This window comes from Meleagris gallopavo, chromosome 3 (assembly GCF_905368555.1).
Source record: "Meleagris gallopavo chromosome 3, MGAL_WU_HG_1.1, whole genome shotgun sequence".
Lineage (NCBI taxonomy): Eukaryota > Metazoa > Chordata > Aves > Galliformes > Phasianidae > Meleagris > Meleagris gallopavo.
Window position 1 is genome coordinate 53040247 of NC_139406.1, and position 14298 is coordinate 53054544.

General features: G+C 41.5%; 1 protein-coding gene across 21 annotated transcripts in view; it reads left to right on the forward strand.

The window, feature by feature from the left end:
* Nucleotides 1-14298, forward strand: part of DTNA (dystrobrevin alpha) — a 221221-nt gene that overhangs the window by 189441 nt on the left and 17482 nt on the right. For 12 of the 21 annotated variants that reach the window (XM_085221029.1, XM_085221028.1, XM_085221030.1 and 9 more), the window contains 6 exons: nucleotides 1031-1118; nucleotides 3590-3690; nucleotides 4993-5106; nucleotides 8390-8486; nucleotides 9709-9729; nucleotides 13587-13746. In XM_085221029.1, the coding sequence (XP_085077155.1) occupies nucleotides 1031-1118; nucleotides 3590-3690; nucleotides 4993-5106; nucleotides 8390-8486; nucleotides 9709-9729; nucleotides 13587-13746 (581 nt within the window). The remainder of the gene's footprint in view (nucleotides 1-1030; nucleotides 1119-3589; nucleotides 3691-4992; nucleotides 5107-8389; nucleotides 8487-9708; nucleotides 9730-13586; nucleotides 13747-14298) is intronic. The other 9 variants (XM_085221022.1, XM_085221035.1, XM_085221039.1 and 6 more) reach the window with 3 other exon arrangements.

Consider the following 14298-nt stretch of genomic DNA (forward strand, 5'->3'; position numbering starts at 1 on the left):
TATTTTCATCTGGCAGGCTTTTCAGGTTCAAGGTATAATTTCTAGCAAAATTACAGGATAGGATGTCCATGCCCTTGTTTTGTGCACTCCTTTGAGATGTGAAACTCATTCTCCAGCAACAAGCTGTATGTCCTAATTGGTACATGGGTAGAGAGGCACGTGCCTGTCTCCCTTCAGCCAAAACATCACATGGTTTCCAAGGCATCAGAAGAGAGAGCAGGCTTGCCTCTGTCCAGGATCATCTGCAGGGCTGTCATGTTCCACACAGCAAACATTCTTTTTACCTTCTCTTAGCAGCTTCATCTTCATTTCTCTTGTATACAGTGGGCATAATGCAATATAGAATAGTGTTGGTGGTTCTCTGCAAACTTCTAAATGTTTAGAAGAAGTAAATGTTTTCACTGTATTAAGTTTTTCATGCTCTTCTAACTTAGTCATAATCTCCATTTAAAATAAGGACGGCTGGCAAGAGAGTAACCTGTGAGGAGTATCTGCCTTTGATACTGTTAGAAAACAAATTGTAATCAGGTGCAATATTTTAAAGGAATGCAGTGTATTTGCTGTAAGTTCTTACACTTTCTTAGCAGTTTTTATGGCAGTTCTATATGTGACCAAAGCGGACTGTTATAGTTGGTGCTACTAAACTCCTGCATCTTGACAGCATGAATTGGGTCCACAATAAAGCTAGTCCAAGGCTAGAATCAGTGGGGCACAGTTATATGATTTTCTGAAAACTTACTCCTAAATATCAAGAAAACAAGAATAAAAGGTCTGATTATAAGTTCCTAGATCAGTGGTTCTAAAGCTGAGTTCTGTGAGAGCTTGGTAAGTGCCCTGCAAAGCTGCCCCTACAAATTTACTCTCCCACTTTTCTCCTTGGCTCAATTAACATCTGCTGTTGTAAACATGTTGGCGATGTTTTGTTTCTAAGTTCTGTGATGAGGGTGTGTGAGTGGACGAAGTGGCGGAGCAGCTGCCACGCGTACTGTGCGCTAATGTGTCTGCCCTCTTCCTCTCCCACCCTGAGCAGCGTGCTCGACAGCGCAAGTCGCCTGGATGAAGAGCACAAGCTGATCGCCAGGTATGCAGCAAGGCTGGCAGCAGAAACTTCTTCATCAGTAAGTGTTTTAATTAAAGGGAGGTGCTTTCCTTCTGTCATGTTCCAGGGGCTTGGCAAGATCAGGGAAATTATGTCTGACAAGCTCCATGGTTAATGGGTTATATTTCACTATCCTTCTCATCAGATGTTGTTATATTTTATGAGTAACATTTTATTTAAGTCAAAGAATTCACATACTAATGCATATAATCTATATACTAACGTAATGGATGTAATGGTACTTAAATAAGTACATCAAAGGGAATCTGACATCTTAAACTCAGGCAAAACTGGAAAATATTGTCTGGACAAGCTTTGGCTAAAGGTTAATGATTTACTGCATTGAAAAAACGAGTGATGAATCCATTTTACTCTTTAGTTCAAATATCACTACCACCAGGGCCCTAAGTGCTGAGGATTTTAAAGAGTGATCTCCAGCAGGATGGCCATAATGACCCACTGCATTAGCCCTGGCTCTCATTTTCATTTCAGAGCAGTGATTATTTTGCTCTATGTATGTCGAGACAGAAGGTGATGACAGGCCAAAACCTCACTAACTGTGTTAGAGAGGGAAGCGGGAGCCTAATCGAAGTATATAAAATCTTAAATGGTACAAGTAAGGTCAGCCTAGTTACTTTTTTTCCATCTCAGCACATTTGGTAGAACAAGGAATCATAAATGAAAGTTAAGTGAAAGGCAGCTAGCCCAGGATGTCAGGAAGCATACTTTCACACTGAGATTTACATTGTGGGGTCAATTGAAAGGGTGAAGCCAGGCAGTGCTCTTGATGTGAGGCCACCCCGTTCAGCCGTCTGTTGGTGCAATTTCTCTCTTGAGGAGCGGGTTCAAGGGCTGTTGTGGTCGACCAGCCCATCCCACAGCAGTTCCTTTCAATGGCATGACACACAGCACTCAGCTCTTGGGCAGCCTGCAGGTGACTATTGTTGAAGGACTATTATTGAAGTAATTCATCATGGGGACAAAATTCCCTACTGGTAACGTCTCCGAGTAGGAACTGGTAGAAATCAAGTGTATATAACTTGTTCCTTGATAGAAGGGAGAAGAACTGAGGAAACAGTACTTAAGTAGCTTTTAAATAGAGCTGGTCTGAGTAAAATTAATGTATTTCTTTTTGCCAGCCAGGTGCCCATGTTTTTGTGCTCTTTGAAGAAACAAGACAAAAGAAAAAATGAAAGTTTTCATATACAAAAATTTTTCAGCAGAGCACAGGAATAGAACCAAGTTAGGAGCAGGGTAGGAATGTATAAAGCTTTGCTGGTTGTGGGCATTCTGCTTTTTAAGGAACCAAACGTATTCATAGCATTGGGCACTCAGGACAGGCACCCAACAGCCTGTCTCAGTTCTTTATGCACTCCCTTCCCTGGTTGTTGCAGTGTCAGTTTGAAAATGCACCCACAACAGAAAAGATAGCACAGAGCCCACTGACCAGTCAATTGTCTTCATCCTTTTTGAGGACCCGTTCCTGCAGGAGGGGTGTCTGGCATCACACAAAGCTGGTCCAGGCCTCACAGGGTTTGGACAGTGAGAAACGCTCAGATCACAGCAGCAGCTCAGCAGAGGAACCTTCATTGTCTGATTCTTTCACCCTGGTGTTAGACATAGAATCATAGGATGGCCTGGGTTGGAAAAGACCACAATGATCATCTAGTTTTAATCCCCCTGCTATGTGCAGGATCGCCAATTACTAGACCAGGCTGCCCAGAGCCACATAAATGGATATCTTTGATAAAAATTATAAAACTTTGTATGTCTGTGTGAATTCTTGCCTTGCATTGTCATTGATGCAGTGCTGAAATACTGGTGTGTGTACAAACAAACAAACCAGTAGTTGACATCTGCTGAAAACTACAAAAAAAGAACATAGTCCAATAAAACTGAAGTGAATAATGCCTAGTAGGTTAGTGAGAAGTAATTCAATTCCCACTTCATTTTATTGGGAAAAAAAGGGCTTTTTATTTCTGCAGGATTGGAGGGTGAGCTTTCGGAAGTATCAAAGAGCATATGCGAAAACTTGGCCGAGTGGGCAGTGCAGCCAGACTGAAACCTGGATGCAAAAGTCTTCAAACTGAGAGTAAAACTCAACTTTCGAGGGAAAGAAGCACTGCTGAAGTGGAAGCATATCCTCTTCTTTTTGGAAAGAGAAGCTGGTTTTTTGTCAGTGCCTTCCTCTTGTCTTTAGTGTCTGTACTGCAGCAGCTGCCTGCTGCAGTGCCATTCCCTCAGCTTTTAGATGGTGCGGCTGAGAAAGCTCCCAAAGGAAGGGTGGAAAGACAGGATGGTAAATACTGCGTTGTTTACTGTAGCACCTGCACTGCTTGCTAGCAGTGGAGCCATGCTGGTATGAAGCAAAACGTGGATGGTCTCTGTATGTGGACATGCATGGTACTGTGTGTTCTGTGAACAGGACTCTGTATTGAGCTTGTGGGTGCCCACTGGCCATCCCTTGCTCAACAGCTCTCCTTTTTACAGCAGCAGCAGGCACAGCAGAGAGGGGCGGCAGACATCTCCTTCACCATCGATGCAAACAAGCAGCAGAGGCAGCTGATTGCAGAACTTGAGAATAAAAACCGGTAAGGATCCACAAAGTACCTGGTTTTGCTCAGCCCCATGAGTTGTGTGTTATTTTCTACCACCACTTCTGTGCTTTGTACTTAAACACACTTATATGCCTCCCCCAGCAAAAAGCAGAGGGCACAAAAAGGTCCACAGAACATGACAAAGGCTTTAAGATCTCCAGCCACCCTCTTCTTTAATAAATGTCCTGTCAAATGACGATACAATCATTGATACTTTATTTTTCACAGCTGCTGTTTGTTCAGAGTCTTAAAAAAAGCCCAGTCCTATTTCAAAACCAAATTAATTTTTATCTGGATCCTCTGTAGAGCTATAGCATGAAATGATAAAAGGATCAGTCATTCTGGTAACGATATGCTCCCCTGCTTTTATTTGTGAAGAAGATGGTTAAAGCTCCCCAGAACACAATCTGCCTGAGAAAGGCCTGCAGAAAGGTTAGCAGCAGGTGAGGGCACTGATGAAATGAGACACTGGGTTCAGATGTGAGTGAGGCTGAGGGATAGTGCCCAGAAGAAATGGGTTAGGCACCTCCAACAGGAGTGACACCCATGTGCTGTCAGCAGAGTGTCTGGCCCTAGGTATCAGACTGCCCGATGTCATGAGATGTATGACAGCAGAGCTCTGATTTACTGCTGGACTGTAAAACAGGACAGCCCAAACCAGATGGTTTCCTATTGCAAGCCCTGCATGGCCTTCTGTCATGGTGTAATGAGCCACCAGCTCCAGTCTTGATTTGTCTTTCATAGTTGGAGTCCGCCTCCTGACCGTCTGGTACCCAACACGTTGTGCAGGAGAGAAAAAAATCACAAAGGTTTCAACCTTCAGCTGTGAAGCTTTGTTTTCGCTCTCTGACAGCCTTCCAGGGATGGCATGCCAGCCATAACAAGTCCTGTTAATGTGCTTCTCCATGAATCGGTGACCATTCTTGGATCTGTGCTTACTCTACAATATATATATGTATATACTCAAGATGGGCAGATATTATTTTATTATTTGTTAAGCTCAAGTGGTACTAGAAATGTTCCTGGGGAAGAAATAGAAAGGAGCAGTTTAATTAAGCATATAGTTATTTCATGTCTGCTTCTGGCATTGGGAATCTTGAAGAAATGCTTCCCTTTTATTACAAAATACTCAAATTTTATTTTTAGGGCTTCTTCTGTTGGCTGGAGCCCAGTCACTAAATCCACGTTGGGTAAAAGCTGTGTACAGTCACACTTCTTCTCCCCTAGCTGTGTGTAATGAGCTGGTTTAGCAGAAAATGACTGACTTGTGGTCTTCTGCTTGTTCCCTTTCCCAAGAGAAATCCTGCAGGAGATCCAGAGGCTGCGACTTGAGCATGAGCAGGCATCTCAGCCCACACCAGAGAAGGCACAACAAAATCCCACCCTCCTGGCAGAGCTGCGGCTCCTCAGGTAAGTGTACAGCAGTAAAACCTCCAGCAGCTCCTCAGACAGGCTTGTAACAATTAGGGAAGAAGTACGAGATAAACCTGGCTTATGCTTTTGGGACCTTTTCTATATAAATATAACACTGTGTTTTTTCTCCCATTTCAGTGCAGGCTGTGATCCTAAAAGTAATTAAGTTTATGTTTAAGCAGCATGCATGAAGAATCTCACATATTACTCATCTACATTAAATTAAGCCTGTGCATTAGTGTTTGCAGAGTTAGGCCCTTAGGTCATTTGGAATAGGTCCCCAAAGCCTTGTCCAAGTGTCATTAATCATATGGGGAAAAATGTTCTTCTGTCAGAGCAAATGCTTCTACAAAGACTTCTCATCTGTGCTAAAGTAAATACAGAGTTACATGAAAATACAGCCAAAATTAGACATTAATTTTTGGAAAACTCCCCATGCTTTGAACTTGAAGGAAAGGTCAGTTCTCTTCATTGTGCATAACCAGGCTGCAGAGTTGTGCTCCATGCTATGTGAGGGGGGAGGAATAACAACATCTGCTGCAGCTGAAGACCTAGAGAATCATTTCTCACACTATCCCACTAAGCTAAAAACGTTGATATGGATGTGTCTGCTTGTTAATTAGGGTATTCTACGCAAGTATGCTAATTGCCATATATATCAAGTTGAAGAAGAACAATTAGTACAGATCTATAGGCTCCCTGTATGTCCCAGAGTTCATGTAGTGAGAGTCAGGCTGGGAATCCAGTAAGAACTATTCAAAACACTTAATCTATTTAGAGAAGAGAGTGTAAATCATTTCTTTGTGGTGAAACAATGCTAGATTAAATTTTATTCCCCTCGCCCAAACAGCAGTTCTCTCATGAGAAGACTAAAGAAAATTTTTGGCCATGTAGCTCTTCCTCCTTGCACTAGAAATATTTTTGTTGCCTAATTCATAACTCTAGGAAATTACTGTAGAAAATTATGCTAAATTCTTTCTTTACAAATACTGTATAGTTTTATTGCTACATTTTCCACACTAAAATATTTTTCTGTTTCACAAATACTTACATTTGCTTTCCAATCTGGAAACAAACAGCTTCTTGATTTCTGAGTGATTTTAGTATGTAATTACTCCTTGATATCCACAGGCAAATGATGTTTTGTGAGAGTTTAAGATATAAAACTGAACACAATGAAAATTAAAACGCTGCACAAAACGTGCTAATGATGTAGCTCCTTCTGTGTATCAAGCTGAACCTCTATTTTAAACAGTTTTAGGAGGTCAGCTTTCTTCTACGTAGTTAACGAATAAAATTAATTATCCTTTAAAAAAAACAAAATGATTGTGCAACGTTAGCAGATTGACTACTTAATTTTACATCTTTGCAATTTTGCTACACTTAATAAAACCATAATAACCTTATTTAAATTTCCTCACATGGGATGTCCCTAGGGCAGTAGTGCGGAGTTCTACAGTATCTTTTCTGATTTAATGTGCAGAGGCAGTAAGTAACTTCAAATCTGTGCATCTGTACACTGTGTTGTACGCTGCTTAGATCCTCTCTCTACGCAGATGAAATCTTAAAAAAAACAAAAACAAAAAAAACACCCACAGAGGTATGTGCTAGGATGTGCCACTTTGGATTACGTGGATATCTTATTTTTAATGGCAGTTTCTTGAACTCAGTAGCTTTTGTACAAATCATAGCATTTCCAGCCATTGGAAAAGAAGGTGCAACACAGATAATTAGTCCTCCAGAAGAGTAAATACAACCTAGCAGTTTTGTTATCTGGTCTTAATATACAGGTGAGAGATGGCACACATGCTAACCTGTAGAAATGAATGATATTTATATCAGTATATGTTCACACAACTTAAATAGAAGGCTCAAATACGAGTTTCATGCTTCCTTAAATATGGGAAACATATTTAGTTTGTTGATTTTGTTCTTCCTTAATAGAATAGAATAGAATTGGACTAGACTAGTTCAGTTGGAAGGGACTCACAAAGATTGCCTAGTCCTACTCAACCGCTTTAGGGCTGACCAAAAGCTCAAGTGTATTAACAAGGGCATAATCCAAATACCTCTAGAACACTGACATGCACTGGGCATCAACCACCTCTCTAGGAAGTCTGTTCCAGTGTTTGACCACCCTCACGGTAAATAAGTGTTTCCCAGTGCCCAGTGTGACCCTCTCCTGGAGCAGCTCTGTGCCGTTCCCATCCTGCCATCAGTTCCCAAAGAGTAGAGCCCAGCACCTCTCTGCTTCCCCTCCTCAGGGAGCTGCAGAGAGTGGTAAGGTCACTTCTAGGCTCCTCTTCTCCAGACTAGGCAACCCATTGCTCTCAGCCTCTCCTCACCAGACATACCTTACAAGTCTGCTACCAGCTTTGTTGTTCTCTGGACACTTTTAAGTAACTTAACGCCCTTTTTGTATTGTGAAGCAATACAATACACCTAGCAATACTCTAGGTGAGGCCTTTAGGATAAAGTCATGTTTTAAAGGTAGTACAAGGATAACAACATAGTGTTTCTATTCAACTTGCAACATGATAATGTATACGATATACCTTTTTCAACAGTAACAGTTTTAATTACATCCTGGCTTCCAGCAGGCAGCAATTCCATACTGTATTCATTTGGGGACCTCTCATACAATGCTGTGTCAATGGAACATGTGGTGCTGTACTTCCCTGTGGTGCTCTGGAGCTGTACAGGATCAAAACCATTACTGACTGTGGGGCACAGACTGGCTGCCACACATGGGGGTGGCCCAGTGTTCACAGTGCCATAGGACTAGCACAGGACTTAGAGCCCAAAGAGCTATTTTCAAGCAATTATAGTTCTTCTGTGTGATAGTCTTATGCTTGCTTTCTGAAAAGATAGGAACAAAAGCAGTTCACTGTGCTTTTCTGGCTGAATTTCTGAACTCTTATATCTTCTCACATATCTTGCCCTGTGCAGTGCCCCTGCTGTAATTTCTTGCCCTTCAGGGCATGGCTTTAATTTCTCCTGACAGTTAGCGAGGTTATTGACTAGAGAGATTCACAGATAGAAAAATGAAATCACTGCCAGGCATTCCCACAAGGGAAAATGTACACAATCTTGAACCCCTTGTGCTCTTTGGAGAAGGATCTGTGTCAATGTCTGTCTTTTTCCTAATCACTGTACTCAGTCTCACGAATATTCTCTGTATGAGGGAACTCCATAGCCTACACATAACCCTGCTTTCTAGGCGCTGAATGTGGTTAAAAGCTGCTGAGGGCTAAGTCTGATTTATCTGCTTGTTTCTCAGACAGCGGAAGGACGAGCTGGAACAGAGGATGTCTGCTCTCCAAGAGAGCCGAAGAGAGCTTATGGTTCAGTTAGAAGGCCTCATGAAACTGCTGAAGGTAAGGAACTGCATTTGATACTAACAAGGAGGAAGGGCAGAGCCCTTTCCTTTGACAGAGAGGAGAGAGGAGAGACGAGTGCAGGATTCTGCAGAACTTGGCAATTTTCATGATAAAATTTGGCAAGTTGGCTCTTTGATGTTCCCTTTCTTTCATTGTTTTTTCCCTTTTTTTTTTTTTTTTTTTGGCTTTTATCTTCAAATTCAAGGCTTTTAAATGATGATCAGATGATGGTGTTCCTGCAATAACAGATCATCGTTGTCATCTACTGCTAAATGGATGAAACAGTAGAGATAGGCTCCATACTATGGACTAAATAACAGTCATTTGGATAACAGTGTAGCACGATGCTATACAGCCCTGTTTTGCTCATTTGCAGAAGGATTTGACAGCATCCCTGGACTTCAGTCTATCAGTCACTGAAAGTGCTTCCCCAGTAACACTTGATCATCTTCATAAATGTAGAAACAAGCCTGTGTTAACAGGATGAAACATACCTCAAGAGAGGATCTCACTTAAAAGCTGAGGTATCAAAACACATGCACTTTTAAGAGAGGCTAGAGTAAGGTTGAAAGTACATCTGTCTTTGAGTCTAGCTCCATTTTTCTGCTATGCCTCAGCACAAACAATGCCAGAAATTCATGTTGAAAGGAAGAATTCTGAATGGCGTGAGAGTGTTTTCTTTTTTGCTATGCCAGATTTAATGAGCACATGGAAAATTCAGTGCAGCTTGGGTCAAATGTGGCTCTGATAAAAGCAGAGAGAATTTCAAGGAAATCCATTAAGCAACATGTATTTGCATTAAATGACGTTGGACCCCTTGAGTTATTTGCATCTCTTCACACACAGTCTTCTGCAGCCTCAGTGCATTGGTGACACCTGAGCAGTGAGGCCAACCAAACATCCAGCAGATTTTTGCAAGCCAGGAGTAGACGAGATGCTTTTCCCTCCATCCATGAAATTCTTCAAAGATGCAACTAGTGGACAGATCAGCCTGCTGTCATTGCACTGCCTGAACAAAGAGAGCGTAGAGCAGGAGGTTGCAGTAGCTTTCTGCACACTTCACATTGTTCTGGTGTTTCAGACTGCTCAGAGATAAGACCATCACCTTGGCACTTTCTCAGCTACTGTGGCTTAAGCTTAAATCTGTACTCCACATTTTTTCTTCTATTCCTCACTTACATGCTGGTTAATCTAATGTGCTGATCCTCTTTTTCTTTAGGAAGAAGAATTGAAACAGGCAGTAAGTTGCCTACTTATTGGAGACCTCACTAACTCCTGAATGTGATTGTGTTCTTGTGATTTATTTTACTGATTTATTTTACTTCCTTTGCTTGAAGTATGTGCATATTCTTTTGACCAAAATTAATATCTTGCACTTCTTTCACACATTATTTTCAAGTATGTTGGAGCGATTTTCATAATCAATCCCCTTAGAATGTGAGTCATGACTACAAGGAGTCTTGATCTTTTTCTCACTCTTCTAAATAAGGACATTTATTATATAAAAAAAACAGAATGTGAAAGCAACCTCGCATATGAATTAAAGAACACTTCCACCACGGAAAATGTTTTCAAAATGTAATGATAACTTTGGGACTATCAGAAAAATGTAACTGATTTTAAATTAGAACCATGAATTTGAAATTCATTCAAAACTAATCGAATTCATTTGAAATTCAATTGAAAACTAATTGTTTTCTGTAACCTAAATTTAAAAGGGCAGTTTTAAAGTTTAGATGATTCAGTTGGTTTGGAGCTTTTTAGTATTGAAAAATATTTGGAAATAGTCTTGGAAAAATATTAGGCTAAAAAACACCCTTTTCAGACAGCAGTCTGATTTATAAGTCCAATAAAGAAGTGTTGCATTTTAACGAAGCGCATTTCCTCCAAGTTTCATTAGCAGAAATACGGTTAAAAGTCTGAAATATTCTGTCTGTTATACAACATGCTGAGTTCATAGGCAATACTTATCATATAGCTAGTGTTTTGCATTTTGGCTAATTTTTATAAAGCATCAATCTATGGCACCCAAAAATAAAATCTGACCAAATACTGATCTTTAAAGTCCCCTCCATCTCAAGCCATCCTATGAAATATCACCTCTGTTTAAAAGCCATCAATATAGTTCTGTGTAACAGTGTTAAAAGGATCTTCCATTCACAAAAGAGAAGCTCCCAACATGAAGAGTTTCCCTATCATATAGAATGTTCACTGGACAGTGTAAGTGGAAGCTCATTTTTGGGCTATTACAGGATATGAATTTTTCTTCATGGAGTAATAGCCATGCTGAATACGAGGTGATGGTGCTCAGGAATTACTCTGAGTTTCCATGCAATTATACTCATTACACTGTGCCATTTCATGATCTGTTGAGAGAAACAAGATTAAATTAATTTCTGGATGAATTCAATTGGAATGAGCCATCTGGCAAATCATCTAACACTCATGATCTTTCTATTTCTCTGCTGCCCCTCCTTGAGAAAGGATAATGAGTTCTTCATGTCTGTGTAGCTTCTTCACCACCTGATGAGGCTGCAGGACACTTTCACATCTGTGATCGCTGCTCAGCCCCGGCAGAGGGAGCAGTGCACCCAAGCTCCTGCTTTCACTCCAAGCCTTTTCTCCTAAGCATGCATACTGCTTAATGATGGGAAACCTTTTCCTGTCTAGCAAAGGTTAACTTCAAATCCTTAATACATTAACTAGAGGTGGTGAATTAATTAAAACACGGGTTTTCCTAAAAGGCACCAAAACAGTGACATCTGCAGCCATTTACAGCATAAAACCTGAATCATCTAGAATTTGGTGGTGGCTGTCCAAGCTTCTTTTTCAGCATGCCCTAGACCTCAGCTGGTATGGCTGGCTACCTTGGGAACAATTAGGTGCTAGATTTCTGTGCTCAAATTAGCACTACTGATGGTCTCTGCAGGTTTCAGGAGCTCCCGCCCATGAGAATCACATTTTGCCTGATAGCCATGAAGTACAAGTAACACTCCTGTCCAACAAATTTGGGCTGAGCTGAAACTAAGTAGAATAGGCCTTTATTTCTCTTTCATCAGGTATTCCCTAGCATCCACCTATTTCAGCACTGTCTTCATTACTTCTGTATGATGTTGCCCAAATAATATAAAAATTGAAAAGTTTTTAGCTAGACAGTGAGATCCAAAAGCTTCATTCTTTTATGTTTCACAAACGCTTTGTTCAAAAACTGAAAGCTTCAGATAAGAAAGTACTGTTTGTCGTAAACACAAGGTCTCAGCCATAGCTGTAAAGCAAATGCACTGGTGTGCAGCTTTTACATTTCCCTTGTGGGAAAATTCCAGTGAAGAAGTACTGGCAGGCATCTGTTATTTTTAGTAAATAAAATGCCTATTATGAAGTTCTTTCCTTAAATGTGACTTGGTTATAGGAAACAAATCTCATCCCTTTTTTCTCATATTCTCTGAAAGTTCCACTGTTGGTGTTTCCCAGAACTATGACCGTGGGGAGCTGAGGAAAAAGGGCAAGCAAAGCAGGGAATTGGGAACAAGAAATTCTTTAGCAGATCTGGTTGATAGAGGAGTTGAGACATGAAAGATGTAGCTCCCAGGTGCCTTGCCTGTCATGCAGGGTGTGTGACCTCCAAGAACCTTGGAGCATCTCAAGGGTGCTTTTTATTCAGCTCCTTCTGGACCAGAGATCAGTATTGCTGCTTCTGTGGGGACGGATGATTGCAGAAACAGGAGAGCATCTGGCCATTATATATTTGACTTCCCTTTCATCCATCATTTAAATGTTCTAAAACTGATCATTAGAGAAATTTTATATATTAAATCCTTTATTCTTCCATCAGTAATGTGCTTATTTCTCATAAACCTTGATGTCTCTCTGGTGATAATGTCTCTTAGAAAGGGATGATAGAAATGAACAAATAGCTTAGTATTCTGATACATAATTTATGGTTAGGGGCAGAAATTTATAAAAATCTCAAGGGCAATGCTGCCTTCCCTCTGTTATGGGCTGCCACTGTCTTTTCTTAGAATATATTTGCCAAGCCTTTTCTGGGCCACTGTGGCAGCCACTGCAGGAGTCAAAAGAAATGACATGGGAATACTTAAGAAATCCTTCTAAATTCTCAGAATGAACATGAGGTAAGGGAGAAACAGCACATATGTTACTTTTCGCTGCAAACAAACAGGGGTGCATGTTATAGTCACTGCGTAAAAGTTCTCCAGCCACCTCCATCCTCCAGGATTTCAGTTGTTAAGGATGTGTGCAGCTTGGCGTGGGCTTGGACATTCATTTTTCCTCACGTGGACGTGCATTCCCAGGGGCCCTGAAACAGTCAGAGAAAAGGGCACTGTGTCTCTTGGCATCACTCAACCTGGTAAAAATTATTATTTTGTAAAGTCTGCTTGAATTTCAACTAAGTGATACTAACCACGAGGTGCTAACAGCATGACATTTTATATGGCTGGTGTGAAAACATGTTAGCTTCCAGCAGCTGAATCCCTAGCAGGATTTAAAATGGCCCCGTCCCCACAGTGTTTTGGGACTGCCTGGGTATATCCTGCAGAGCAAACAATTTAATGATGTATGATTTAGAAGTGGCTTAAAATAGTTCTCTAGACCCAAGTAAAAGGCCTGAGACTGTATATTTATGGAGCATGTCAGCCTTCATGTGGCTGAGAGGCTGCCCAGGCCTGATGGGACTCTGTGAGGAGGTGAAGGGCCCGGTGTCCTCAGTGCAGCATCGCTCCCCTTCTCACAGTCCAAATCAGTTATGTTTTACCACACGTGCATGTGAACTGGGGGAAGTGAGTGAGGACAGAGAGCAGGCCTATGCTTTGGTGTTCATTAACTTGGATTTTTTTATTATTATTGTTTTTTAATTTAGCTGCCTGACGTTTTCCCATGTTTTGAAAAAGTCAGATCTTCACTCACATTTTTCCTACTTACTATTTTTTTACACTGGAGCATTGCTGTCTGCAAACAAACAACTAACTCCTGTGCATTTCTTTTTAGCATTACACAGCCCGTCTACAAAGAGCATGATGCCTTTGAGCTGAGGACGAGAGCTCTCACAAGGACTCATTTATGTGCTTGGTTGTTTTGCAGACCCAAGGGGCAGGTTCACCCCGCTCCTCGCCCAGCCACACCATCAGCCGACCCATCCCAATGCCTATCAGATCTGCCTCTGCCTGCTCCACACCCACCCATACGCCTCAGGACTCTCTGACTGGGGTGGGAGGAGATGTGCAGGAAGCCTTTGCACAAAGTAAGTCTCATTAGGAGTTTGTCTGAGGTACTTAGAAACTATTTAAAAATTGCTGTTTTGTGTGGTTAATGAATAATGAACTTCTAAGTTGCGTGTGGTAAAACAAAACAAATATTCTTCCCTTCTATACTCAGCACTGGTGTGGCTGCACCTCAAGTACTGCATTCAGTTTTGGTCCACTCACTACAGGAAAGACATTGAGGCCCTGGAGTGTGTCCAGAAAAGGGTAGCAAAGCTGTGAGGGGTCTGAAGCCCAGGTCTAACGGGGAGCAGCTGAGAGAACTGGGATTGTTCAGTTTGGAGAAGAGGAGGCTCAGGGGAAACCTTATTGCTCTCTACAGCCCCCTGAAAGGAAACTGTGGCGAAGGGCATGTTGGCCTCTTCTCCCAGTTAACAGTGATAGGATGAAAGAGCCTTACGTTGTCCCAGTGGAAGTTCGGATTGGATATTAGGAAAAGTTTCTTCTCCAAAAGAGCAATGAGGCAGTGGCACAGGCTGCCCAAGGAGGTGGTGCAGTTGCCATCCCTGAAGGTGTTCATGAACCATGTGGAT